Source organism: Camelina sativa, chromosome 7 (genome assembly GCF_030686135.1).
Source record: "Camelina sativa cultivar CO46 ecotype springtype chromosome 7, ASM3068613v1".
Taxonomy (NCBI): domain Eukaryota; kingdom Viridiplantae; phylum Streptophyta; class Magnoliopsida; order Brassicales; family Brassicaceae; genus Camelina; species Camelina sativa.
This window is the reverse complement of record NC_141886.1, coordinates 24,940,643-24,965,396: the sequence shown is the minus strand read 5'-3', so window position 1 is coordinate 24,965,396 and position 24,754 is coordinate 24,940,643. Positions and strand designations below refer to the sequence as shown.

The 24,754-nt window shown below is 42.4% G+C and overlaps 5 protein-coding genes and 1 pseudogene across 8 annotated transcripts; 2 read left to right on the top strand and 4 right to left on the bottom strand.

Moving 5' to 3' along the window:
• Window positions 1-167: 167 nt before the first annotated feature.
• LOC104702080 (uncharacterized) lies at window positions 168-2,838 on the bottom strand. 3 transcript variants are annotated; one of them, XR_015562334.1, is made up of 10 exons: window positions 2,335-2,749; window positions 2,182-2,259; window positions 1,864-2,044; window positions 1,618-1,745; window positions 1,414-1,516; window positions 1,218-1,318; window positions 955-1,129; window positions 690-860; window positions 491-617; window positions 168-405 (listed from the first exon to the last, which is right to left on the bottom strand). XR_015562334.1 is itself a non-coding variant. In XM_010417896.3 (10 exons), exons 1-10 carry the CDS (start codon window positions 2,587-2,589, stop codon window positions 346-348), a joined length of 1,353 nt encoding a protein of 450 aa, XP_010416198.1. In that variant the 5' UTR covers window positions 2,590-2,838; the 3' UTR covers window positions 168-345. The 3 variants fall into 3 exon arrangements, 2 of the variants coding, with proteins under 2 accessions (XP_010416198.1, XP_087315376.1); XM_010417896.3 differs by having other exon boundaries at window positions 491-591; window positions 2,335-2,838; XM_087459250.1 differs by having other exon boundaries at window positions 491-591; window positions 1,613-1,745; window positions 2,335-2,770.
• A 6,318-nt stretch (window positions 2,839-9,156) lies between these two features.
• On the top strand, window positions 9,157-9,507 carry LOC147941660 (uncharacterized). The gene has a single exon (XM_087458603.1). The coding sequence runs from the start codon at window positions 9,157-9,159 to the stop codon at window positions 9,505-9,507; it is 351 nt and encodes a 116-aa protein (XP_087314729.1).
• Window positions 9,508-9,759: 252 nt separating this feature from the next.
• Window positions 9,760-12,430, bottom strand: LOC104702077 (uncharacterized). Its single transcript, XM_010417891.3, has 4 exons — window positions 10,952-12,430; window positions 10,720-10,828; window positions 10,489-10,624; window positions 9,760-10,398 (listed from the first exon to the last, which is right to left on the bottom strand). The coding sequence occupies exons 1-4, from the start codon at window positions 11,893-11,895 to the stop codon at window positions 10,283-10,285; spliced, it is 1,305 nt and encodes a 434-aa protein (XP_010416193.1). The 5' UTR covers window positions 11,896-12,430; the 3' UTR covers window positions 9,760-10,282.
• A 617-nt stretch (window positions 12,431-13,047) lies between these two features.
• Window positions 13,048-15,893, top strand: LOC104702076 (ETHYLENE INSENSITIVE 3-like 3 protein). The gene is made up of 3 exons (XM_087459247.1): window positions 13,048-13,497; window positions 13,768-15,519; window positions 15,629-15,893. The coding sequence occupies exons 1-2, from the start codon at window positions 13,463-13,465 to the stop codon at window positions 15,485-15,487; spliced, it is 1,755 nt and encodes a 584-aa protein (XP_087315373.1). The 5' UTR covers window positions 13,048-13,462; the 3' UTR covers window positions 15,488-15,519; window positions 15,629-15,893.
• A 98-nt stretch (window positions 15,894-15,991) lies between these two features.
• On the bottom strand, window positions 15,992-20,674 carry LOC104751228 (suppressor of mec-8 and unc-52 protein homolog 1). The gene is made up of 16 exons (XM_010417888.3): window positions 20,548-20,674; window positions 20,022-20,232; window positions 19,751-19,903; window positions 19,350-19,398; window positions 19,017-19,100; window positions 18,770-18,873; window positions 18,548-18,634; window positions 18,402-18,455; window positions 17,946-18,041; window positions 17,665-17,792; window positions 17,293-17,419; window positions 17,131-17,190; window positions 16,924-17,031; window positions 16,729-16,829; window positions 16,537-16,588; window positions 15,992-16,296 (listed from the first exon to the last, which is right to left on the bottom strand). The coding sequence occupies exons 1-16, from the start codon at window positions 20,571-20,573 to the stop codon at window positions 16,198-16,200; spliced, it is 1,539 nt and encodes a 512-aa protein (XP_010416190.2). The 5' UTR covers window positions 20,574-20,674; the 3' UTR covers window positions 15,992-16,197.
• A 543-nt stretch (window positions 20,675-21,217) lies between these two features.
• Window positions 21,218-24,487, bottom strand: LOC104702073 (pentatricopeptide repeat-containing protein At1g73710 pseudogene; annotated as a pseudogene). Its single transcript, XR_015560698.1, has one exon. The product of XR_015560698.1 is annotated as a pentatricopeptide repeat-containing protein At1g73710 pseudogene (transcript).
• Window positions 24,488-24,754: the final 267 nt, after the last annotated feature.

The following is a 24,754-nucleotide window of genomic DNA, read 5'->3' as shown; positions in this document are numbered from 1 at the left end:
TCATGTTTTGTTGGTGATAATTAGGTCGTCAACTACAAAAAATGTTAGGTAGATCTAGCATTATATGATCACATGAAATTGATGAGATTGTTACGTGCAAGTAACATCATGTTGATGTATCTATAGTGTAATCTACCTAAACATGAGGTTAGTTTAAACAAGTTAAATGTATAAATGAAATCTTTACCAGTCTGAAATGACTAGACATCAGTTCTTTACTACTTTGCTTTTGCTTTCCGAGTACAAAGCTCCCAAATATGTGAAGATAATGTATACATGAATGTGTGTACCTTCTTTTATATACAGAGAAACAAGAATCAACCCATTTGAAATCTCGGTTATCTCTTAACTCTCATCATGTTGCTGAAGAAATCGAGCAATCAAAGGATATACTTCGCTCCGTGCCTGAAGTGAGAATGAAATGAAAGGTTGAATACATAACCAATATGACTTGTAATAATAGAATGAAGAGTAAATGATCATTACATACCGTTCGACCAGAAAGCAGATCCTGGTGGCCATAATGTGGACCTCCAGGTGATCCCAAAACTTTGAAAGTAGCTAGATGTTCTGGAATCAGCTTTACAGTATCTGCTCACCAGATCAACACCATCGCACTGTTATGCATTACATCAATTAAGGAGAACAAAATTTTGAATTCGCGGTTAAATATGTTGTAGAGTAACTACCGTATACAGCATCAGGAGGGCAGACTATGTCCCAGTCTCCTGCAAGAGCTAAGATCGGCACATTGGTTTTGCTAATATGATCCTTGTAATAGAAAGTACCGGTTCTGTCACGCAGCCCACCTTGGTCCACCGCTGTTGTTAGTTGCAAGAGAAGCTTAACTGGTACTGTGGCTGTTTTGTTTCTCAGAATAACATTATCGTCAACGTCAATATGTCTAGTGTTAATAAATATGTGCAGAAGTTTGAGAAAGTAGTTTGTACTTACATAAGCTGTTCAAAACAAGCTTATCAATCATTTCGGGTTCCATCATTTGAGGAGCAGATATATTAGCGGTTAACCAGGACAAAGGATATGGAGGACGACACATTAGAGGGTGAGCCATGGCGAGCATTGTGTCAATCGGCATGATAGGCAGGTTAATAGCTTCTGCAGGCGCTTTCTGAAGCAAAACGACATTTTAAAATCACTTATCCAGTAACATTTTTTCCCTTTCTAGAGTGTAACAGTACGGTCAAATGAGTACTTACGATAGGTAATAGATACTTGAGGAGTGTTCCTGAGGATGAATAGTCAAATGTTGATGCAAGAGTGACGACAGAAGCTAACCCCGAATCCATTCCTTTAAAGCCTAGTGAAGAAACGTAATTAAGCCAAAATGTGACAATGACTTACATTTTAAACAAAGAAAAATATCAGTCTATATGATTTTATAAGAGAAGTTACCACATCTTGAGAGCATGGCGTATAACAAGATACCACCCATTGAGTGACCAACGGCGAGCAACTTGCCATCTTTAGGCTTGGTTTGAGTCCTCACATACTCCATCTGAGACCAACACATTATACAATTAGACATACATTGCTGTAACTGGGGGTGAGCAGGTGTCCTCCAAGTTTAAGAAGAATAAACAAGAAGTGTCACCTCACCGCAGAAGGAATATCTTCTTCAAGATAGTTATCAAAATCCCAATTGTAATGAGGGATAAGTTCAAACCGCTGCTTGAAATCTCCCACTCTCTTAGATAGACGGTCTTGCAGCCCGATGATCTTGGAACCTGCAGGTTCTTTCTCAGTAAATAGACAAAAGATTCTCTTCTCTGTTCTCAACAGAGCAAACCAAAACAGCAGTATAATAAAATGGTTAGAGAGAGGGGTAATGAATCATCAATCAACCTCCATCAAGAACATTTTCAAGTCTCTCGGATACATTTACGAGATTCTCCAATAGATTCGAGACTATCCACTGCTGGTTATCAAGATTTGTATCAACAGTTAGAGAACTCAACCCAGCTCCACGGAGCTCAAGTATCCATGTATCAAATCCAGAACCAGACATGTATCTTGCAAAGGAACACTACAAAATATGAATATCAAACTAAGACGTTCAGATTCAAGAAATACAAACTTGTGTTCCAAGAATCCATTTCAGTATATATACGCTATACAAAGCTCACACCTAGAAATAACTAAATCATAATCACAAAATATCACCTCAGGGGAAAGATCGTATGTAACAGCATTGGTCCCAATCCCAGACAATAGAAGCAAAGGATGTTTCCTCTTTGGTGCCTATAAGTGTATACAAATACGTATATAAGTACATCTACTATATAAGTACATGTCGCTATATAGATATGTCGGTACCTTTGGAGAAGGAAGATAACGCCAGAGAGCGACGCGCCAATCGGAGTTTGGAACAGTAACGTAGTGGAGTTCATCCGCCGTGCAGATATCATTCACCGTCGTCTTCGCGGCCGATGTGATCGTCGGAGTTGATGAGCCGACGACTCGGCCGAGTCGCACTGAGGAGAAGAAGCACCGAGAGTGACTGCGTAAAGAAGTGGCGGCGACAGAGGAAGTGAGGGAAGCTGAGCTTAACTCGAATCGGAGAGCATCCATAACCACCGCGAATCACCCACAAATGTCGCCGGAGATAAAACAAAACAACGCTTGTTTGGTTATTTATAGACGGTGGAAGATCTCTCACTGAGTCGTTGTCTGCTCAATTTCTATTTTTTTTTTGTGGTTTGAGTTTTTCAATTTAAATTCCGTTTGCCAAAAAATTAGAAAACGCAAAAATAATGACTAATTTTGTGAAATTAGATAAAACGTCGGCGCAATTTTATCCAAAAAATATAAAATATCCTTAAAGATTGTAAAATATTGTTCTTATCTTATGTTTTTTTTTGTCAATACGTTACTACACATTCGAATCCAGACGATGATGACACGTACGTACGACATCAGTAACTTTACTACGGAAGTTCTTAATTGGTTTGTATTTGTATCTTTGTTGTTTTCTGAAGTGTGTTACATAACTTATCCACAAAATCGATAACTTGTACATCTATAAAACCAAAGTATGGGCTGTTGACGTAGGTCACTGAAATTTTTGTAAATATAGCTCAACTTCGTTTAAGAACACGTATATTTTGTTTTGTGTCTCTCTCTATAGCAAGAAGATTAAGAACACATATATTTTGTTTTACAACATGTTGGTGCAGGATTTAGCACCCCCACATACCAAACTAAACCAGAAAGACAATTTGGTTATTTAACTGGGAATCCGGTTAAGTACTCATTTAGGTCATTTAAGCCCACTTCGGATAGAAGAAGCCCAGCCTCGAGGATGAAGAACCGACTTCCACTTCGCCCGGCGGCCAATCTAAGAAATAGAGTAACTTTCCTTATTTCAGTTCGTCTGATAAGGAAAGTTAATATATTGTGCGATTTATGAATATGTATAAAGGGGGAAGGACTTCTCCATTGTAAGACATCGATTATTGAATACAATTATTGACTTATCCTCTTGTTCTTAGCAATTGAAACCTTAATTCTTTTAATATCAAAGCTTAGATTAGTTTTCTAAGAGAGTTTACTTTACTGAATTTGTTTTCCCCCATAAACAAATTCATTGTGGAAATCCAGTTTCTACAATTGGCGCCGTCTGTGAGGATCGCAAATCGTCTCTAAAAGTTACTCTCTAAGAAAGACAATCACATCCGAAAAGTTCTCCGAAAAGTCCACGATAATGTCTTCACTCATCAGCGAAGTCACCGGCGCGAACCGTACCACCTCCAACACACCCGATGTCACGGGCATCGCACCTGCTCAAGACAACGTTGCAACACAGAGCGATGTATCAATAAGGCCGGCTATCGCCGTGTATGTTCGCCGCCTCGTCACCGAGTCAAGGAACATGACTAATGTCTCCTCCGAACTCCCACTTGAGGCCAGATCTGAAGGGGAGACCAGCCAGGAAGCAGGGCGAACTCGCGAAGAGACAACCAACCGCGACACGGAGCTCTCCGATGAACAACCAGGTGAGGAAGATGCACACGCCACGGAGCAGAAGCCCCGCGCACGAAACGGGAACCCCCCCTGCTCTCACACAGTGGTCCAGAATCCGCAAGTCGTCTCCATGGAAGATTTCAAGATCCTGCTCGGCACCATGACGAAAGAGATCTACCAGATGAACTCCGAAACTAACCGAAGGGTTGACGCCGTCATAACTCAGACAACCCCATCGCAAATCTCTGCTGGACAGTCGCCCATACTCGGCACTGACGGTCTCACTCGTCGTCTCGACTTCTCGGACGTCCAATACGAACGGAGGAATCCTCCCCCTCAGACGACATCGAGTATTCGACCTACGAACCCAAGTTCACGTGTGCAAGAGAATTCGGCCGCCCCGGTCGCCCGCTTCACAAACGCGGAGTCTTGCCTCGAAATCAAAGAAATCAATACGCAGATCAGCGGTATGAACACGCTTCTTCATCGGGCCATTAGCACGGCTCCAGAAATCGACAGGATTGTCGAAGTGACCCGACAATCCCCTTTTACTCAACGGATCTTGCGAGCCACCATCCCAAACGTCAAGCTGAAACTCCCAACCTACCTGGGCGACAAAGACCCCATCCAATTCATGATGTCCTTCATGGCAACCATGACAAATGCACGATTCACCGAAGAACAGAGGGATGTTGGTTGTTGTCAGCTATTCGTCGATAGCCTCTCCGGCCCTGCCTTGGTGTGGTTCACAAAGCTCGAACCGAGTTCAATCGATAACTTCGACCAGTTGTCTACGGCTTTTCTTAAGCATTATCGAATTCTCATCGAATGAGGCGTGACAAGCTCAGACCTTTGGGAGATGACCCAGGAACCCGGCGAATCCATCGGCAGTTTCCTGAGCAGATTCAAGGAAAAGCTAACGCGCGTCACCGTCCCAGAGGATGCCGCAATGGCGGCCTTCAGAAAGGGGTTGATTCCCGGGTCGCCATTACGAAAGGATCTTAACATACGGGAGCCCAAGGACCTCGACGACGCACTACATCGAGCCTCCAGATTCGCGCTCGACGAAGATGAAGACGTCCAATTAGCCGCAAAAACAATCGGGCAACCGTCGCACCCCCCTAAGGCTAAAAGCCAGGACGAGCACCACGAACCTCGCAAGCATCACGACCCCCAAGACCGAAAAAAGGGTGTCGTTCATGCGGTCTCCAAAGTGGAGGACCAAAACAAACAGCCATCCGACCCAAAGGAGTTGTACTGCGATTTCCACATGACCGCCGGCCACTCCACACACGAATGCGTCCATCTGAAGAATTTCCTGTACGGAAAGTATCTTTCCGGCGAAGTCGAAGCCACCTTTCAGCCGAAAAGCATTCGTGGAGGCAGAGGTCGCCGAGAGGATGGCGTGGTGGACGATCTAACGGCGGCCGCAGCGCCGGAGCAGGACGAGGCCACAACGGTCCGACCAACGGAGTTCAACAGCCGACTAACCAAGTACTGGCGAACCATCAAGAGGAGATGCTCCAAGCGGACGAGCTGCCTGGCCCACCCAAGCGACAGAGAGGGCAAAATCCTGAGCGGGCCAATTCTCCTGTCCGAGGATGAATAACCATGATACTTGGCCCACCAGAGGACTGCACAGACTCCGTCCGTGCACTAAAGAAGAGGGCGCGTCAAGTTTGCAGCCTTCAGGCAATCCCAAGCGAACCTCCACTTTGCTCGGACCCCATATCGTTTACTTCGGAAGACGCCAAGGGAATCCAACACCCCCATTTGGACCTTCTAGTCATTGAAGTCTCCATGGGCGATTTCGACGTTGAACGGGTTTTGGTCGACACAGGAAGTACCGTCAATGTAATATGTTGGCAAACGCTAGAAAAAATGGGTGTCACGCCGGAACAACTGAAACCCGAATCTCGCACACTGACGGGCTATGATGGGGTCGCCAAACTTTCGATGGGCGACGTAAAGCTGCAGGTGCGAGCCGGCGGATTGTCCCGGAAGACCAAGTTTGCAGTCATCGACGCGCCTCCAGTCTACAACGCCATTTTGGGGGTACCGTGGATATACGCGATGCAGGCCGTATTCCCAACCACCACGGGAATCTGCACACTTTATGGTGACCAGAGGGTAGCCCGAACTTGCTATATTATCGAGAAGAAGTAGAGGAAGACTGAAGACCCGTAGCAACTACAGAGCGGGGACCATCTTATCGGTCCCCATAAGCCGGAAAGAGATCGCCTCAAGTCTCCGGAGTGCCGAATCTTACAGGTGAACATCGATCCCTCCGACCCCTCACGAACTGTTGGCATCGGTGCCGAACTGGAGGAGCACATAAAGTCAAAGCTGATCGCTTTTCTGCAATCTCGGTCCTCTACATTCGCCTGGTCAACGAAGGACATGATCGGGATAGACCCCGATGTTATCTGCCACAAGCTCAACGTCGATCCGACATTCAGACCAGTAAGGCAGAAACGACGACGCCTGGGTCCAAATCGGGCCAAAGCAGTTCAGGACGAGGTCGAACGGCTGCTCAAAGCTGACCAGATAATGGAGGTCTAGTACCCTGACTAGCTGGCCAATCTAGTCGTGGTCAAAAAGAAGAACGGTAAATGGAGGGTATGCGTGAATTTCACCGATCTCAACAAAGCTTGCCCCAAGGATAGCTTTCCTTTGCCACACATAGACCATCTCGTCGAAGCCACGGCTGGAAACCAACTGCTCTCTTTCATGGATGCCTTCTCGGGTTACAACCAGATCGCCATGAGTTCAACTGACCGCGAAAAAACGGCATTCATAACGGATAGGGGGACCTATTGTTATAAGGTTATGCCGTTCGGGCTAAAAAACGCTGGAGCAACCTACCAACGGCTGGTAAATATGATGTTTGCTAGTTTGCTTGGAAGAACCATGGAAGTCTACATCGACGATATGCTGGTTAAATCTTTGATCGTAGAGCAGCACATCGAGCATCTCGCTGAGTGTTTCGATATCTTGGATCATTTCCAGATGAAACTGAACGCAACGAAGTGTACATTCGGAGTCACTTCAGGTGAATTCTTGGGGTATATCGTCACTGAGCGTGGGATAGAAGCAAACCCTAAACAAATCGAGGCCATATTGGGATTACTGTTGCCGACCAACAAACGAGAAGTGCAACGCCTGACCGGCCGCATTGCAGCTTTAAATCGCTTCATTGCTCGATCGACAGATAAATGCCTCCCTTTCTACCAACTCCTCCGCGGAAATAAGGATATTCACTGGGACGAGGAATGCGAGGCCGCCTTCCAGCAATTGACGGAGTACTTGACTTGCCACCCTGTATTAGTCAAACCAGAAGATGGCGAAACACTGTACCTCTACGTCTCGGTCTCCAGTTCGGCTGTCAGCGGCGTGTTGGTTCGAGACGACCGCGGGGATCAAAAACCTATCTTCTATACGAGTAAAGCACTCAACGACGCGGAGTCACGATACCCCACGCTGGAGAAGCTCGCACTCGCAGTGATCACTGCCGCACGGAAGCTCCGACCCTATTTCCAGTCACATTCCGTCGTCGTGTTAACCGATCAACCACTCTGAACTATCCTCCATAGCCCCCTCCAATCCGGACGCATGGCGAAATGGGCAGTCGAGCTAAGTGAGTATGACATCGAATACCGCTCCCGTCCAAGCTTGAAGTCGCAAGTTCTGGCCGACTTCATCACCGAGCTGTTTCCTGACCTTGACGACCCCAATCCTAGGGAAGAGCATTGGACAATGTTCGTCGATGGTTTGTCGACGAATGAAGGATCTGGAGTGGGACTCATTCTTCGGTCCCCCACTGGTGAAGTTCTCGAGCAAGCATTAAAGCTCAACTTCAGAGCGACTAATAACGAAACGGAGTAGGAGACCGTCCTTACGGGGCTTCGGTTAGCACGAGGACTCGGTGTGACACATTTGCAAGTCTTCTGTGACTCCTAGCTTGTAGTCAGCCAATTCAGTGGAGAGTTCGACGCCAAAAATAAGCGAAAGGGGTCGTATCGGCAGTTGGTCCGAGCACTGTCCGGGGAATTCACATCTTTTTCTTTGACGAAGGTCCCACGGAACGAAAACGCGTCAGCCGACGCCCTCGCAGCCCTGGCAAACAGCTCCGACCCTGATTTACGGTGCACCATCCCGATCGAATGCATCGACGCTCCCAGCATCAACCCCGACAATCAGATAGCCGTAATCAACGATGACTCAGTTCCGATGGAGGTCAACGAACCAGTAGAGGATCAGACGGATGTCACGAAGCCTCCGGACGACTGGCAAATTGAGATCAAACTCTATATCTCCGACGGTGTCGTCCCACCAGACCGATGGGCAGCCCGACGCTGAAAGGCTCGAAGTGCCAGATACATCCTCTTGGACGGGGAATTATTCCGCCGAAGCGCATCCGGAGTTTTCCTTACCTGCGTCACTCGGGACGAGACCGAGCGAATCATGATGGAGGTGCACGAAGGCGAAGGTGGCAACCATTCCGGTGGACGCGCACTCGCCCTCAAAATAAAAAAAGATGGACACTATTGGCCGACCATGATGGCCGACTGCGAAGCCTTCGCAGCAAAGTGCAAAGCCTGTCAGCGCCACGGACCAATGCGACACATCCCGCCCGAACTGCTAAACACCGTGAGAGCTCCATATCCTTTCATGCGCTGGGCCATGGATGCTATAGGCCCTCTGCCGGCATCAAAATCCAAAAAATACGTCCTGGTGCTGACCGATTTTTTCACCAAATGGGTCGAAGCAGAGTCCTTCACAAGGATCCAATCCTTGGACGTAACCAATTTCATATGGAAGAACATCATATGTCGGAATGGACTTCCATACGAGATTGTCACCGATAACGGCACACAATTCACCTCGATGATCACCAGACGTTTCCTGACGAAGTGGCAAATCCGCCTCAGCACTTCGACTCCCCGATACCCGCAAGGAAATGGACAAGCTGAGGCCACTAATAAGTCGATCGTCGACGGACTAAAAAAGAGACTTGGTCGAAGAAAGGGGGCGTGGGCAGACCACCTTGATGGCGTATTGTGGTCCTATCGAACAACCCCGCGGCGGAGTACGGGACAATCCCCTTTTTCCCTTGCGTATGGCCTCGAAGCACTCGCCCCTGCCGAAGCAGGAGTCCCGACACTCTGACGTACCATGATGGTCAGCAATCCCGAACTTAACAACAGGATGCTGATTGACCACAACGATCTTGCCGAAGAACTGCGCGATCAAGCCCTAGTCCGAGTACAACACTACCAAGATGCAGCTGCTCGGTATTATAACAAGACTGTTCGTCAGCAACGTTTCAACGAAGGAGATCTGGTTCTACGGGAAGTTTTCGAGAACACCAAAGAAGTCAACGCCGGTAAACTCGGCGCTTGGTGGGAGGGTCCATACCTCGTATCCAAGGCAGTTCGCCCAGGCGTCTACGAACTTGTACCCATGGCCAGAGAACGGATCAAAAATTCGTGGAATGCAACCCACTTGAAGCGTTATTACTGCTAAGTCGTCTTCACGATCCTAACTAGGAGTTTTCGGGAATCCGAACTCCATTCATCTTTCCTTTGTAATACGAACTACGGTTGGCTTGATCCCCGTTTTGGGGTACGTAGGCAATTCCTTGTCTTTTCAAGATTAAGTGAATGCAGCTAAGATATTAATAAAGTCTTATTTCGAATACACTTCGATCGGCAGTACGCCAAATTACGCTGAAAGTCGTTTGGATTAATTTCCATCACACTTCGTCTACAATCGTTATTTTCAAGTATAAATGGAAAACTTCCATTGAATAAATTGGATAATACGAATGAAGCAAATTCTTGATCAATCGCCATTACATGCTTTGGAGATTTGACCGATTAATAAGACAAAAAAAAAGCGGAGAAAAGAGACGCAAAGGAGAAAACCCTTCCTCCTAGCGCCAGTTCTCTTACAATAAAAAAAAAACCCGCCCGTCTTCGGAGATCGGCGCGGTACGAGGCTCACCATCACCGTTCTGGATGGTCCTGCAGCCGAAGTGGAGGACGAGGACCAGACAAATCGTCCTCCAAAGGTTCCTCGTCCTCCCTACTGTCCTCCCTACTGTAATCTGTAACACTCACTTTTCTTCACACTTGGGTTTTTTTAACTCGGGGGTTGTTAGAATTGAGACAGGTTATGAGCGGTGGGAAACTGATATCAAAACTCTTTAAGATGGAGGAGGGAGTTTTATACGGGAAAATGGCCAAAATACACCGCAACTATTTGCCGAACGCTTTTTTATACGGAAGAATATTTTGACCTACTTATCTTTGGAATTGATAATAGAAATAATGTGTTTAGCAACATCTGATGCAGCGTCCGGTTTCGCACATTTGAACGCACGCTCGCTCATTTCTGTCATCAGTTCTTCATTCCCTATCATTTGGTACCAACTCAATGAGACAATTGCCAAAGAAGAACAACAAGTTGATCATTGCAATTTCAGATTTGTGGAGTTTTAGTTACCTAGAATATCTTCAATGGCAGCTCGAAGAGTGATTGAATCTAGCTCCTCTTCTGTTATTAACTTTGATCCGACACTGTCCGCCATTAAAGAAGCATGCCGTATTTGATCCCCTTCATCGCTATGTGGTGATGGTATCTAACAAAAACAAACCCAAAAGCAACATTCAAAATGTTTTAGGATGAGAACATACTGACTAAGACCTCACTAAGATGTAGCATATTCAAACATACCAAAATAGAAGGTTTTCCTAAAGCCATGATCTCTGAACAAGTCATTGCACCGGCTCTCGAGATAACCAAATCTGCAGCCGCATAAGCCACACCTATCGATCGCAAGAACCTTATACCCAACAAAGAAAATTCACATTTTGAGTTCTAAGTTAGAACAAAAAGGAAAAAAAAACAAAAAAAAAAAGAGACTACACAAAAGCTAAAGAATTGAAAATGTAGTATTATAACTCACGGAGATAGAAAGAGACGAGGATGGCTTCTAACGAGACTATCCATTTCATCAAAAGCTTCAACACCAGTTTGCCAAACAAAGAACCAGTTCTCATGTTCAGACAACAACTGCGAGTAACAGTTAAGCAAAGCTATGTTAATGGCATTGGCTCCTAAAGACCCACCAAGCAAAAGCACAACTTTAGCATCCGACACAGCTCCAGCCCACTGTCCGAAAAAGCTCACACGCGCCGCTCCTTTCGACGAGTACCGTCTAAGCGCTTGTCTTATAGGGTTACCGTATACGACACAGTTGGCTGCGACTCTTTTGGGGAGGTTCGTGACTGTACAGTTGAAAGGAGCGAAGATTGTGTCGGCAAAGTAAGACAGAATCCAATTAGTGGTTCCAGGGATTGAATCTTGTTCTTGGATTACGAATTTGGTTCTCGAGATCACGGCGGCGAAGCAAACCGGGAAAGAAGCGTGTCCTCCGGTGCCGACGACGATTTGGGGTTTGAACTCGCGGAGGATTTTGTAGGATTCGAAGGTTGATTGAATCAAGCGGAGAGGGAATTTGAGGAAAGAGGTGAAGCAGAGGAATGGTCGGGACGATGATGATCCGACGGTGGAGATGGCTGAGAAATCGAATCCGGCGGAGGGGACCGTCGTGCTCTCCATGCTGTTTGGGAATCCGATGAAGAGGATTTGAGATTGCGGGTCGGCGGATTTAAGCTCGTCTCCGATCGCTAGCGCCGAAGAGACGTGTCCGGCTGTGCCTCCGGCGGATATGACAACTCGTAAACCGGAGATTTCGTTGGAAACCGAGGAGTGGTTAATTTGGCGGTCTACTGAGAGACAACAAACAGAGGAGGAGGAGGAGGAGGAAGAAAAGGTGAGTCGACTCGGGACGAGTTTAGTCGAAGGGTGAAAAGGTAAATTTGGGGAAAGGTATGAAGGGATCGCCATGAGAGAGATCACGAAACGAAGCTGAAAGAGTCAGACTTTTTATTCACTGAGGCATTATTAGGGTAGAAGACGAAGACGATGATAACGCTTTGAAGTTTGAACTATATATGATGAAGCCATATGAATTTGTTCTCTAAGGAATTGGTTAGAGAAGCAAATGCGAAATTTATGAGTAGTGTTGTGAGGAAGAAGAATGGTCAGAGAAGCGATCTTACGAAATCAAAGAGTCGATTGAGATCCTTCTCTGATCAATCTTAAGGTTTTTTTACTTGTCGGGATAGTCAAAGTTTGTAAGCGAAAAGTCAACTCTTTTGTACTTGTTTTGTTCTGTTTTTTTGTTGCCACGAGGGAAATGCTTTTTTTTTATTTAAAAGTTGTTAGTTAGTTACTCTAAGCCACGTATTTATTCAAATTAAAGCTTTATTAATATGTGTATTAGAAGTTTAGAACTAAGAAAAATGAAATAATAACCGCTGGAAAAATTTAGAAGTACATAGAATGAATGATGGATATTAAAATAATAAATAACTAACCTAAGAAAGTGGTTTAACACTATTGTCATTCTTATAGTTTGATGTCTCTCTATCTCCCACTGCGAAGTTAATAGCCATTGGGTCCATTTAATTTTTTTTTTGGTATCAGTCAATTATATTATTTTCATTGTACTGGAGCACGTTAAGCGAGATTAACGTAATGTTATATATACAATGACTAAATACTATGTTTTGTAGTATTTATAATGACTAAATGAGCTGTACCAAACTATTGACAAACCAAAATACTAGTATACTAAAAAGGTAGCCGTACAAGAAATTCATGCTGCAACTTTTTCGTAAATGCAAAACTGGTCCCAATGATGCCGGCTGCAACTTACAAATTCATCAACTCAAACTTTTTTATTCTCCTTTATAGTCACACTACACACTCGTGGTTCACGAAAACAAGAAAAGAAAAATAAAGTAACGAAATAGTACCATTATTCTATTTCTTGAGCCAATCAAATTTTTCTCATAAACCACTAACAAGAAAAGAAAAAAAATCCCAACAAAATACAAAGATACAATAGAAATGAATCATATCCACGCATCTTTCTGTCTTTTTATGTCGAGTGATCTTACTATATCTATTCGCTGAAAATCATTCCATTATTTCGGGTAAAAAAAATATCAACTGAAATATTGTTTCGTAACAACAATAACAGTTAAAAAAAACTACAGATAAAGTAAGAAAATATTTTTTTTACATTAAAAAAAAAAATCAAACAGAAAGAGAAGAAATCAACTTTGTTTTTGCAACGAATAAAAAAATACTAATAATAGTTAGTAAAAACAAAGTTGGCAAAAAAAAAACATTGGCCTTTGAGTTATTGCCACAAGACATCACAATACTTAGGATTTGGTCCGACTAAAATCGTTTGTCTCTCCCAATTCGCAGACATTTTTTACTCTCCTCCTCCCTCCTGAGAACGACGACAGGAGAAAGAGAAAAAAAAAACCCTAAAATTTTATTCAGTTTCGGCGGTTCAGATTTTGTTTTTTTTTTTGTTTGATCGACTTGTTTTAATCAAATGGGCGATCTTGCTATGACCGTGGCAGACATCAGGTGAGGAAGAACATTTGATTCAAATTCAAATCCCATTGATTTGTTGCTTTCGTATTCCCCCCTGTTGAATTTAGGGTTTATAGGAATCATTGGACAGAGTTAGCCCTTAGGTTCAAATCTCAATCCAAATTGATTAATCCATGAAATAAAAATTTGATTTTTATTTGTTTGACAACGAAAGTGGAGTTTTTTTTTGTGTGTCTATGTTGCTTAAAGTTTGTTAATTTATTTGATTCAGCTGAATGTTGTATATTGTATTGTGTGATATAGGATGGAGAATGAACCTGATGACTTAGCTAGTGATAATGTGGCGGAGATTGATGTGAGCGACGAAGAGATTGATGCGGAAGATTTAGAGAGACGGATGTGGAAGGATCGTGTGAGGCTTAAGAGGATCAAAGAGCGACAAAAAGTTGGCTCTCAAGGAGCTCAAACGAAGGAGATGCCTAAGAAAATCTCGGATCAAGCGCAGAGGAAGAAAATGTCTAGAGCTCAAGATGGTATACTTAAGTACATGTTGAAGCTAATGGAAGTCTGCAAAGTTCGTGGCTTTGTGTATGGTATAATACCAGAAAAGGGTAAACCTGTGAGTGGTTCCTCTGACAATATAAGAGCTTGGTGGAAAGAGAAAGTGAAGTTTGATAAGAACGGACCAGCTGCTATTGCTAAATACGAAGAGGAGTGCTTAGCTTTTGGGAAATCAGATGGGAATAGGAACTCGCAGTTTGTTCTGCAGGATCTGCAAGATGCAACTTTAGGGTCTTTGTTATCTTCTTTGATGCAGCACTGTGATCCTCCTCAAAGGAAGTTTCCGTTGGAGAAAGGGACTCCTCCGCCTTGGTGGCCAACCGGGGATGAAGAATGGTGGGTGAAACTTGGTTTGCCTAAAAGCCAGAGTCCTCCTTACAGGAAACCGCACGATCTCAAGAAGATGTGGAAGGTTGGAGTTTTGACAGCAGTGATCAATCATATGTCTCCTGATATTGCAAAGATTAAGAGGCATGTTCGCCAGTCGAAATGTTTACAGGACAAGATGACAGCTAAAGAGAGTGCGATTTGGTTGGCGGTTTTGAACCAAGAGGAGTCCCTGATTCAGCAGCCTAGCAGTGACAATGGAAACTCTAATGTTACTGAGACACATCGACGGGGTAATAACGCTGACAGGAGGAAAAATGTGATCAACAGTGACAGTGATTATGATGTTGATGGGGCAGAGGATGCTTCAGGTTCTGTTTCATCTAAAGACAGTAGAAGAAATCAGATTCAAAAAGAGCAAGCAACAGCCATCTCACATTCAATAAGAGATCAAGATAAAGCAGAGAAACATCGCAGAAGGAAAAGACCCAGAATCAGATCAGGAACTGTCAATCCACAAGAGGAGGAACAACCTGAAGCTGAACAAAGAAACATCTTACCTGATATGAATCATGTTGATGCCCCTCTGCTGGAATATAACATCAACGGTACTCATCACGAGGACGGTGTTGTAGACCCAAACATTGCCTTAGGACCAGAGGACAATGGTCTAGAATTAGTGCTTCCTGAGTTCAATAACAGCTATACTTATCTTCCACCTGTAAGTGGACAAGCTATGATGCGTGTAGACGAAAGGCCAATGCTTTATGAACCAAACCCTAACCAAGAGTTGCAATTTGGGTCAGGTTACAACTTCTATAATCCCTCTGCAGTGTTTGTAAATACTCAGGAAGACGACATTCTCCATACACAGATAGAAATGAATACACAAGCACCAACTCACACCAGCGGGTTCGAGACCCAAGGAGGTCTACTTCAACCCCATAGCTTACACGGAAATGAAGACGGTGTAAGTGGGAGTGAGTTGCCTCCTCAGTATCAGACCGACCAAGATAAGCTCTTGGACAGTAGCATTCTGTCTCCATTTAATGACTTGGCGTTTGATAGTACCACCTTGTATTCTGGGTTTGATTCCTATGCTTTTGATGATGATTTCTCATGGTTTGGAGCTTAGTGTCTTGCCATTTTTGTTTGGGAGGTTTCATGGTAAGTTTGTATCAACACAACACCATCTCATATAATTTTATCTTAGTTTATAAAAGTTACCGTACTTGTGTTATGTTTTGTTGACTGTTAATAACTTAATATCTTGTAGGTTCAAAGGGACATGGCAACGTCTGGCTAGTACAGTTACATTCTATTCTACTGATCTTAACTCTTTTTCCTTCTTTTTTTCTTTCTTTTTTTTAAAAAAAATAATTTTTCTTAGATTTGTTAAGAGAAACAATTTCTTTCTTTTCGAATAATTTGCCAGCTGCACTGCTTTCTCTCGTTGTAATGGACCTAAATGGTCTCGAGGGAGAACAGTTATTGTATCATTTGTAAATTAACCTGTGAGTAAATTCATCAAGCTAAGAGAATCGTGACTCCCATTGTTCCCCAAGGCTAGGTATGAATCACGAGAGTTGACTCAGGTGAGAAAAGGAAGAAGACATGTCAAAAGCTAAGGAATCCAATATTAGAAAAATGCTGCATGTCACATAGCCTTTCAAATCTGATATACTGGTTCATTGTTTGAGAGTAGTGATCCCCAAAATCCAAGTTCTTTGTATCAACAATGATGTTTTACATAACTTACACTAGTTCTAATCCGACAGAAGACTGCCAATCAAAGAAAGAAGACGATTAAATCATACAAAAAGCTAGGCTTGATGATGAGACAACTCAAGGCTTCCATAACTTCATTGTGCCATCTTCACTATAGGTAGCAAGGAGGTTTCTATGCGGGTGGTGTGTTACACCAATCACATCCTTCTCATGCACCTGTCATAAGCATAAACTATTCAGAAACCAGGTCTAATGATAGACTAGACAACTTAGGCAAGTATTAACAGAGAAAAGGATGTTAATCTGAGCTCTAAAATGGAGAATAGACTGAATCAAACATGTAAAACAGTAGGGACTTCATATACTCTAGGGAGTTGATATTGTGTTTATCTCGAATACAACTTTTAAATTTCAATGTCCAAATTTTTTGGGAGTGTATTCTGGATATAAACTTACCATCATGAAATGCTCAAGTTTCCCGGATTGATAGTTGAAGCAGTACAATTTCCTGCAAGTTAGCGCAAACCACTGTTACTAACATCAAAGGCAGTAGATGAAACCAGAAAAGGAAGGGACCATAAGATTAGCCTTCGAAATCAAACTCTTGGAAGTTATCCAAAAATAAAACGATAGATAGAGGAGTATTACTTGTCTTCGCCGATGCAGTATATCCAATCTCCTTTCGTAGATACACATGCAGCTACAAAATCTCCTCCTTCCCTCTTACCGGATGAGAAACTCTTCACAACCTGCGAAAAATAACAATATAGAACCATGTGAACAAACTAAGTATTGGCATGACAGATGACATTGATATGCAGGAAACCTTTGCTGGATATTCACCTGTCCTTGGAGCGTCATGATGTATACTGATGATGTCTTGTTGCACACAACGATGTGTTCTATGTTTTTAGGGAATAGATGAACAGAATTGACAGATGCGTCATTTCCCTAAAATTCAAAAATACAGATTTGGTAACCAAAGAGTTGACTTGGAAAGAGAATATCAAAAAGAGCTACATGTATATGAATCTGTAAAAGAAAATATACCCGTAAAGGAGGTGGCGGCTTAAATGTTTGTAGACAATCTGTCGTCTTTGAATCCCAGACCTGTGGAATATATCAAGACTGCTATTACACGGCTGAACGGAGAGTCGAAATGAGAAACACTGAAACAAAGCCAAAGCCCAAGAATATACTAATACAATGTACCTTCACTGTACAATCACTGGAGGCAGTGATTACACGGCTTCCATCACTTGTAAAGATGGCGTTATTTACATAAGATGTATGACCGCGAAATTCTTTCAACAATTTCCCAGATTTTAAGCCGTGGATTCTGCATAAAATAAACCAAAAAAAATATAATGTGAATTTGAAATCCACTCGACCAGAAGCCCTACCAACCAGCAATCAACTTGAATAATTTACCAGAGAAAAGGGCGAAAAACTAATAGAAACAATTAAGAAAAAAATTGATGCAATAAGTTAACAGAAACTTCAACCATTAAAGAAATATAGAGCCTCAAGTTTTGCTTAGATGAGATTCATATTGCAAGCACATAAGAAAGAATAACATAAAACCTTGCGGTGTGGTCGAAGGAGGTACTCAGTAATTGGCTTCCATCCCGAGAGAAGGACAGACTTGTAACTCCTTGGGAATGTGCACGGTCAAAACGACGAATGCATAGACCAGTCCTTATACGCCAGACCTGCAAAAGTGACATGCAGTTAGTCTAGTTTATTCTTATTGTATACAATCAGAATTCATATGGGACCAATGAGTGGAAGAAAAAATATCTACTAAGCTGCTGCAATAGTCAGAAAAAATCAACTTAAAGGAAACATATGCAACTGGAACTTACTTTCATCTTTCCATCTTGTGACCCAGACGCAAGTAGCTCTGAATCCCTGCTAAAGTCTATACATAGGACAGGGTCATCATGCATCATGAAAGTTTCCTGTTAGAATTTAATCATTGTAAGTAAAGAGGGATGGAATGAGACTCTTTATCCAAAGCTGATATTTTGTGTATCAGGTAGCCTCGGACAAGATACTTGCTGCACTAGGAGTTTTATTGGGAAATATTTTTGGAATTCAAAGATAAAAGTAATCCACCATATAGTTGGTGCTTCAGGAATTTAACTGGCGACATTTTTGGAATAGAAAGCAAAAAGTAATCCACCATATCGTTCTCATGGACTTGCCACCCGTTCAAAACTCAAATGCAGTAAGGATTTTATTTTTCAGTAAAAATACAAACAGCTCATCTGACCCGTACTGAGTTAGAATCAAATATAAAAGGAGACACGAGAGCTTACAGCAGCTTGATATTGCAAATCCTTCTTCAGCTTCCCACTAATGTAATCCCATACCTGTAATGGTTTTCAAGTCTGAGTAATCCTAGTCACAGTATTAGCTTAAAGACTTTTAACTAGTATTATCATACAAGCCGCCATCAACTTACCTCAATGAAACCATCAACAGATGAAGATGCAAGAAACTGTCCATCTGGTGAAAATCTAGCGCATTCGGCATGACTCTTTTTACCAAACTGCACCAGCACAACGAACAAGATATGAAAATTAGACAAGACCTCAAATAATGAGAACCCAAAAATAATTATGAACAGCAAATCATAGGCCTATAAGCTAAACAAGCTATTAAAGTTATTGCGATAGAAATGAACCTTTATTGTATGACTAAGAACATTAGGATATGTATCATCTACATCTTGTTTCATAGCTGCTGTCCCACGAAAGAGGTCAAACTGAGTTCCTGGAGGGAGTAGGCCTGACACCAGTGTATGTAAATTTTAAGATGAGTAAGGGTATATATGTTGATTCCATTTATATATTAGTAACATAGACAAAATGAAGTGTGACTTATAATTCTACAGAACTGTTTGATAGATCTACAGTTCCATAGATGCTCACCTTGATGTTGTTGCCACTTTAAAGCCTGACCTATCAAAGCCATTAACCGTGAAGGTGGTACCACAGTAACCTCGGCAGCCACAGCTGACAGAGTAGGAGAAAAACCAATAAGTAAACCTTGAGTACACATACAGGGAACCCAAAAACTCCATAACCATTAAACAGGGAATAATTTCTCGTCATATCTTTTTTCATGTCATAAGATATTGTTAGCCTGCTATAGAGAGAAAATTCAAGAACATCACTTAGTTGCTTCAGGTAATTTAACCCCAAAACAACTTACTAAGAAGAATATAGATTGTTCTTTTAACAAATAAAGAAGAAATGGCCAACCTTGAGCAATCTGTGCACGTTTTCTCTCTTTAGTCGAGTCTCCATAAGCCTTAGAAACAATGGCAAAATCAGCAAAACATGTTTTCAAACACACAAGGAAGTAAAATATAAAGAAACTTTTGTCCTCTCAAAAACGGAACATGTGTTATAATTGTTTGAGACCCTTATCTAGAAACAACTTCATATTTAACGCTCACTGGTTCTTCTTAAGACTTTATAAGATATCAAAGTCACACGAATCAGAGTATAGAATATGCAAGAGGCCTACAATTTCTAGCAGATATACTAACATTGCTTAAATTGCTGAACAGTTGCGGATAACCATGCTTAGGTGACATAGCAAGCACAAAAGAAACACTCAATATGGTACTGAATAATCGAGAATAAACTAACTTCCATACCTCATGCGGATCAAAATAGCTTCTGACTAGAAGATGCTCCATCCGCAGATATCTCTCTGGTTGCTCCTGTTTCATGACACCCATCACCTGAGTTTGCCTCAAAATAGCTCGGGCAGTGTCCAATTCTCGAAGCTCTATCATCTCCAACACAATCTGAATAAATCACCCCCAAAGAGATTAAAAAATAAAATTTAGCAGGTTGAACGAAAGATGCTTCAACAAAACATATGTTTATTCACTTATACATTCCACAAAGTAAAGAATAGTATACCTGTTCATAAAGGTCTTCAAGCTTATTCCTGGGAAGCTTAAGCTGAGAAACTTGAGGTAGTACAGAGTCCCATCTTCCACTATTAATATCAGAGATAAACGTTTCGACGCTGTCTACTGTATTTAACGAAACCTGACATTCGCTTTGTAATGTCTGGAACGTCTGATTCAAGGAGTTCTCTTTGCAGAACTGAAGCATAATCTTTATTACACTGAGATATAAAAACATAACAGAGAGCTATTAGGGATGAAATATATACCCAACGCTGAGGTGTAGCATCAAAAACTTGGTGACTAAAACTATTTAGAAGGCATTAGCTTTAGAAGAAGCAATGCTTAAACAAAATATGGGGAGATTAAAAAATCAGAAATTTAGAATGGCGGATATAGATAGACGCAGATTCAAGAGGTTTTATTTAACCTAGGGATCTGTTTGAGCATTCGTAAACAATGGTTCTTGGAGTATAATTCAATCAGTGCGACTAAAACGAGAACTAGGGTTTTGAAAGAAAGAGTTGAAATCTTACTCTCGAGCTTCGATTTCGAGCGCCATAGTCAGTCGTAGTGGGTTTTCGCCGGCGACACCAAGAGGGGTAAAAGAGTGGAGAAGATGAATAAAAATATACAGACGCGAGCGAAGGAGTTTTAATTGGGTTTTATAATTTCAGGGCAATGCTGTGAATATCAAATATATGGGGTCACAACTAAACTCTTAGAAACTCCGAGTGCTATTTTGTAAAGTTTTTTTTAATTAAAATTTGTGAAACATTGCTTACATACACAGACACTAAATTAAAAGACAGAAAAAATAAACACATTTCATGGACTCTGGTGGTCGTCAATTTCCAATGGTTCGCTCAACCCCTCAGGATCTTTGTAGAAAAAGTACTTCAACTCTAGAGACTAGTATCAAAGGTCTCTCCATCAGGAAGCTGAGAGACACTCTTTGTTAGCTGCTCTGTTTCACATCTTCCATGTTGATTATCATCACCTGAAACTAAGAAGAGTCCAAAGTGGAATCGATTCCAGAAAATCTTACTTAGGAACAAACAAGTCAGGAGAAAGATATTCAATCCAGAGACTAAAACCAACAGAAGACCAACCAGTTGATGCATATCAATCTATGGTTGTAAGGAGCTTATGCTAATACCTCTATCAAAAACATAGCCACAAGTGCTCGCTTTTATAGATTTGACCTTGTGGAACCTTTCTTTTTTCTTTCTATGACAATGTTAAGAATTTACATTTCTTTACCAGAGATCACTCTGAGTCTGAAAGTATGCATATTTCCTTAAGCATCTGTGAAACTGTACAGTACATTTCCACTAAATCCTATATTCTACAATCTTTCCTACACACATCGGCGGCTACACTTCAAAATGCCTCGTCTTCTTCAGATTCTTCTTCTTCTTCTCCAGATCTCGAACTACACTCCTCTTCAGCTTCATAAGCAATGCTCATCTCTTTCTTTACCACATCAGCCAAGTCCTGTCTGTTTGCACTCACATAAGCATCCCTCACTGCTTTAAACAATGACTGGTTTGGTTCAAGCTCTCCAAATGTAATCCGGCTATGCACCCTCTTCACACCCTCCACCATTCCAGCTTTCCCGTATACCCCAACAAGGTAGGCCTGTGTGACAACATCTGGCTCTAATCCCTTTTCTTGCATTCTCATGTATGCCTTTAGGGCCATGTCAATGTCTCCTGATGCACTGTAAGTGTATATCACTGTGTTATACGCAAAATGCTCGCGAGGGATTTCACCACGCGTGAGCTCTTGGCATGAATCCAGCGCATATGCATACAAACCCATGGCTGAGAACAGAGTTGCAGTGATTGCTGGTGTAGCAAGCGGTTGGGCTTCATTGTATGCGGATTGTAGCTGCGCCACGGCTTCAGTTGGCACCCCGCCTTTCTTCAACAGAGTGAAGAGCGTTTTAAACGTTCCCCAATCCAGCAAAAGCTTTTTTTCAACTAACATCTCATGAAACAGTTCGCAACATTCACGTAACTGGCCATCAGCAGCGTAGCAAGCCATAACCTGGTTGAACGACGTGCAGTCTCTTAGTAGACCAGACTCTCTCATCTCTTCAGCCACTTCAATTGCCTCATCGAGCATGCCCATTCCCTTGTATAAATACATCATTGTTGCAAACGAAATAACATCACATGTGCCTTTTTCTCTAAGATCATTGAAAATGGATTCTGCTTCAGAAACAATGCCGAGCTCTGCACAGAGACTTAGCATGCTGTTCGATGCAGCAACATCTGGGCCACCTTCTGAATCCTTCATTTTGTCATACACTCTCCTAGCTTCTTCAAGACACCCAACTTTGCTATAAGCCTTGATAAGGGAAGTCAGAACGATATGATTGGACTGAACACCATGTTCTTCCATCATTCGAAAGTATTGAATCGCTTCTTCGACCATCCCACTCTCAGCAAACCCATTAATTAAGGAACCATAAACAACTTCATTCGGTTTCACCCCTGCTTTTTCCATTGCCTCGTACAGGTCAACTGCATCAGACAATAGGCCAAGCCGCACATAGCTAGCTATCAAAGCAGCATAGGTCTTGCATCCGGGTCTACAGCCCGAATCCAGCATTTCAGCCAAGATCCTCTGGGCTTCATCCACTAAGTCAACCCCAGAAAGCATCTGGATAAGGGAATTGTAAGTGCACTCATCAGGCCAAGTCCCTTGGTTCTTCATCCCTTTGAAGAGAGAAAGTGCTTTCTCATGAAATTTGGCCTTACCATAAGCTTTGATCATGACGTTGTACTCCAAAACATCATTCCTCTGACCTGTCATGTTTCTTTTCCCATAGAACACAGCCTCCGCTTCAACCCACAATCCCTTTTCAGCATAGACATCAATTACCGCTGCAAGTGTGGTTGATGAAAGCACACAATCCAACTGGAACCTCTCAAACAAAGCTTTTGCCTGTCCAACTAAACCTTCATTGACATACATCTGCATAATAGCAGGAACAGAGTGCTCATCAATGCGAATGCTATTTCTGTCCATCTCAGCCATCACAACTTCAACTTCTCTAACCATATTCCGCTGGCACAAGATATGAAGAACAGCACGGTGAGTTACAATATCAGGGAAAAGTCCCACTTCCCTAATTTTCCTATAGTATCTAAGAGCTGCCTCAATGTCCCCAGCCTCGGCATGAAGAGACAGAAGGCTGTTATATGTCTTAGTATCAGGGAATATCCCTTTCTCTTCCATCTTCTTCAACAAGGATTCAGCCTCTGACAAGTGCCCATGAGTTCCACAAGTATGTATCATCGTGTTAAACGTGACAGTATCTATAGGAACCCCAGATTTCAGCATCTCTGAGAAGAGATTGGCCGCATCGTTTAAACGACCTGCCTTCCCATACAAATCAATCAGAGTGTTGAAGGTAGATGTTAACCTTGGCTTCCTCGGAGAAGAGTCTGAACCGGATGCAAAATGAAGGCTTTTCTCAATAGGGTTCCTAGCACCGACCTTAAAGAGCTCCATTGACAAGAATTGCTTCAAGTTCACAGGAGACTGAGCTGAGCCGTTCTTAGGAAAATCATCAATGGAATCCAAATCAAGATCATCAAGATTAACTTTTCCAGCGCACCAGCCTTTAAAGAACCTATCAGCACGATCGAACTCACCTGAATTCTTGAAAACCCTAACAACAGTAGCCATAGTGACTTCATCAGGGAAATGCATTCTCTGTCCCATATGTTTAATCCAAAGAAGAGCTTCCTTAACAAGACCAGCTTTACCATAAACATCAACAAGCATCGCATAAGTGTTATTAGTAGGGCAAACACCATTGTGAGCCATCTCAATCCAACAAAGCCTCAATTCATCCCATTTCCCAGCTCTACCCAAAGCTCGTAACACAATGTTGTAATGAATCACATTTGGAACATAACCTTGGTGAGATTGGAAAAACCGAAACACACGAAGCACTCTGTCCCAACGAGTCTGCTCTTTAAGAAGCACGGTTTGCTCTTTAGGGCTCAAGTTGAGACAGAGAGAAGCAAGAGTTGTTTCAATATCAGTAGAAGAGTCAAGAGAACGCAAAATGGAAGGGATTACGCCGCCGTATCTGCGTTTGCGAGAGCTCGGATTAGGTTTAGAGCATCGTGGTGGCGAAACAGAGGAAGGTGAAAAAGAAGAAGAAGCGGCGCAATGAAGCTGAAGCCTAAAAGAAACCCTAGAAGAGAAGTTACAGGGGAGTGAAAGTGGAAGAGGAGGAGCTGGAAAAACCCTAGCTTTAGAACTCAGAGCTAGACGATGATGTGTTAAATCTCTAGAAGAAGAAGAAGAAGAAGAAGAGTAGTGACTACTTGGCTGAAGCATGTTTTGTTAAAGAAACTGCTCTCAAAGATAATCTCTCAAAGTAGTCTTTAGGGGTTGAAGAAGCAAAATCATGCCATTGAATTGAATTACACATTGTGCGGAAATTTGGCGCGTGCTGAAGACGCGCTAATCTTTGCGGTTTGCTTCCCTAGTATTTGATTTGATACTGGGCTTTAAAAGTTAGTTATATTGGGCTTTAAATGATTATGAAACTGGGCCTTTTCTTTGTCCGTTTTATGGTAAAAATGTAAATATATTTTGTTCTTTGTAAATTAATCATGGGGTGAAATTACAAATTAAATAGTTTAGGTACGTGACAAAAAGACCTTTATGAGAGTCACAATCGAATGGTCCAGTAGCTTTAAAAGCCGAAAACGA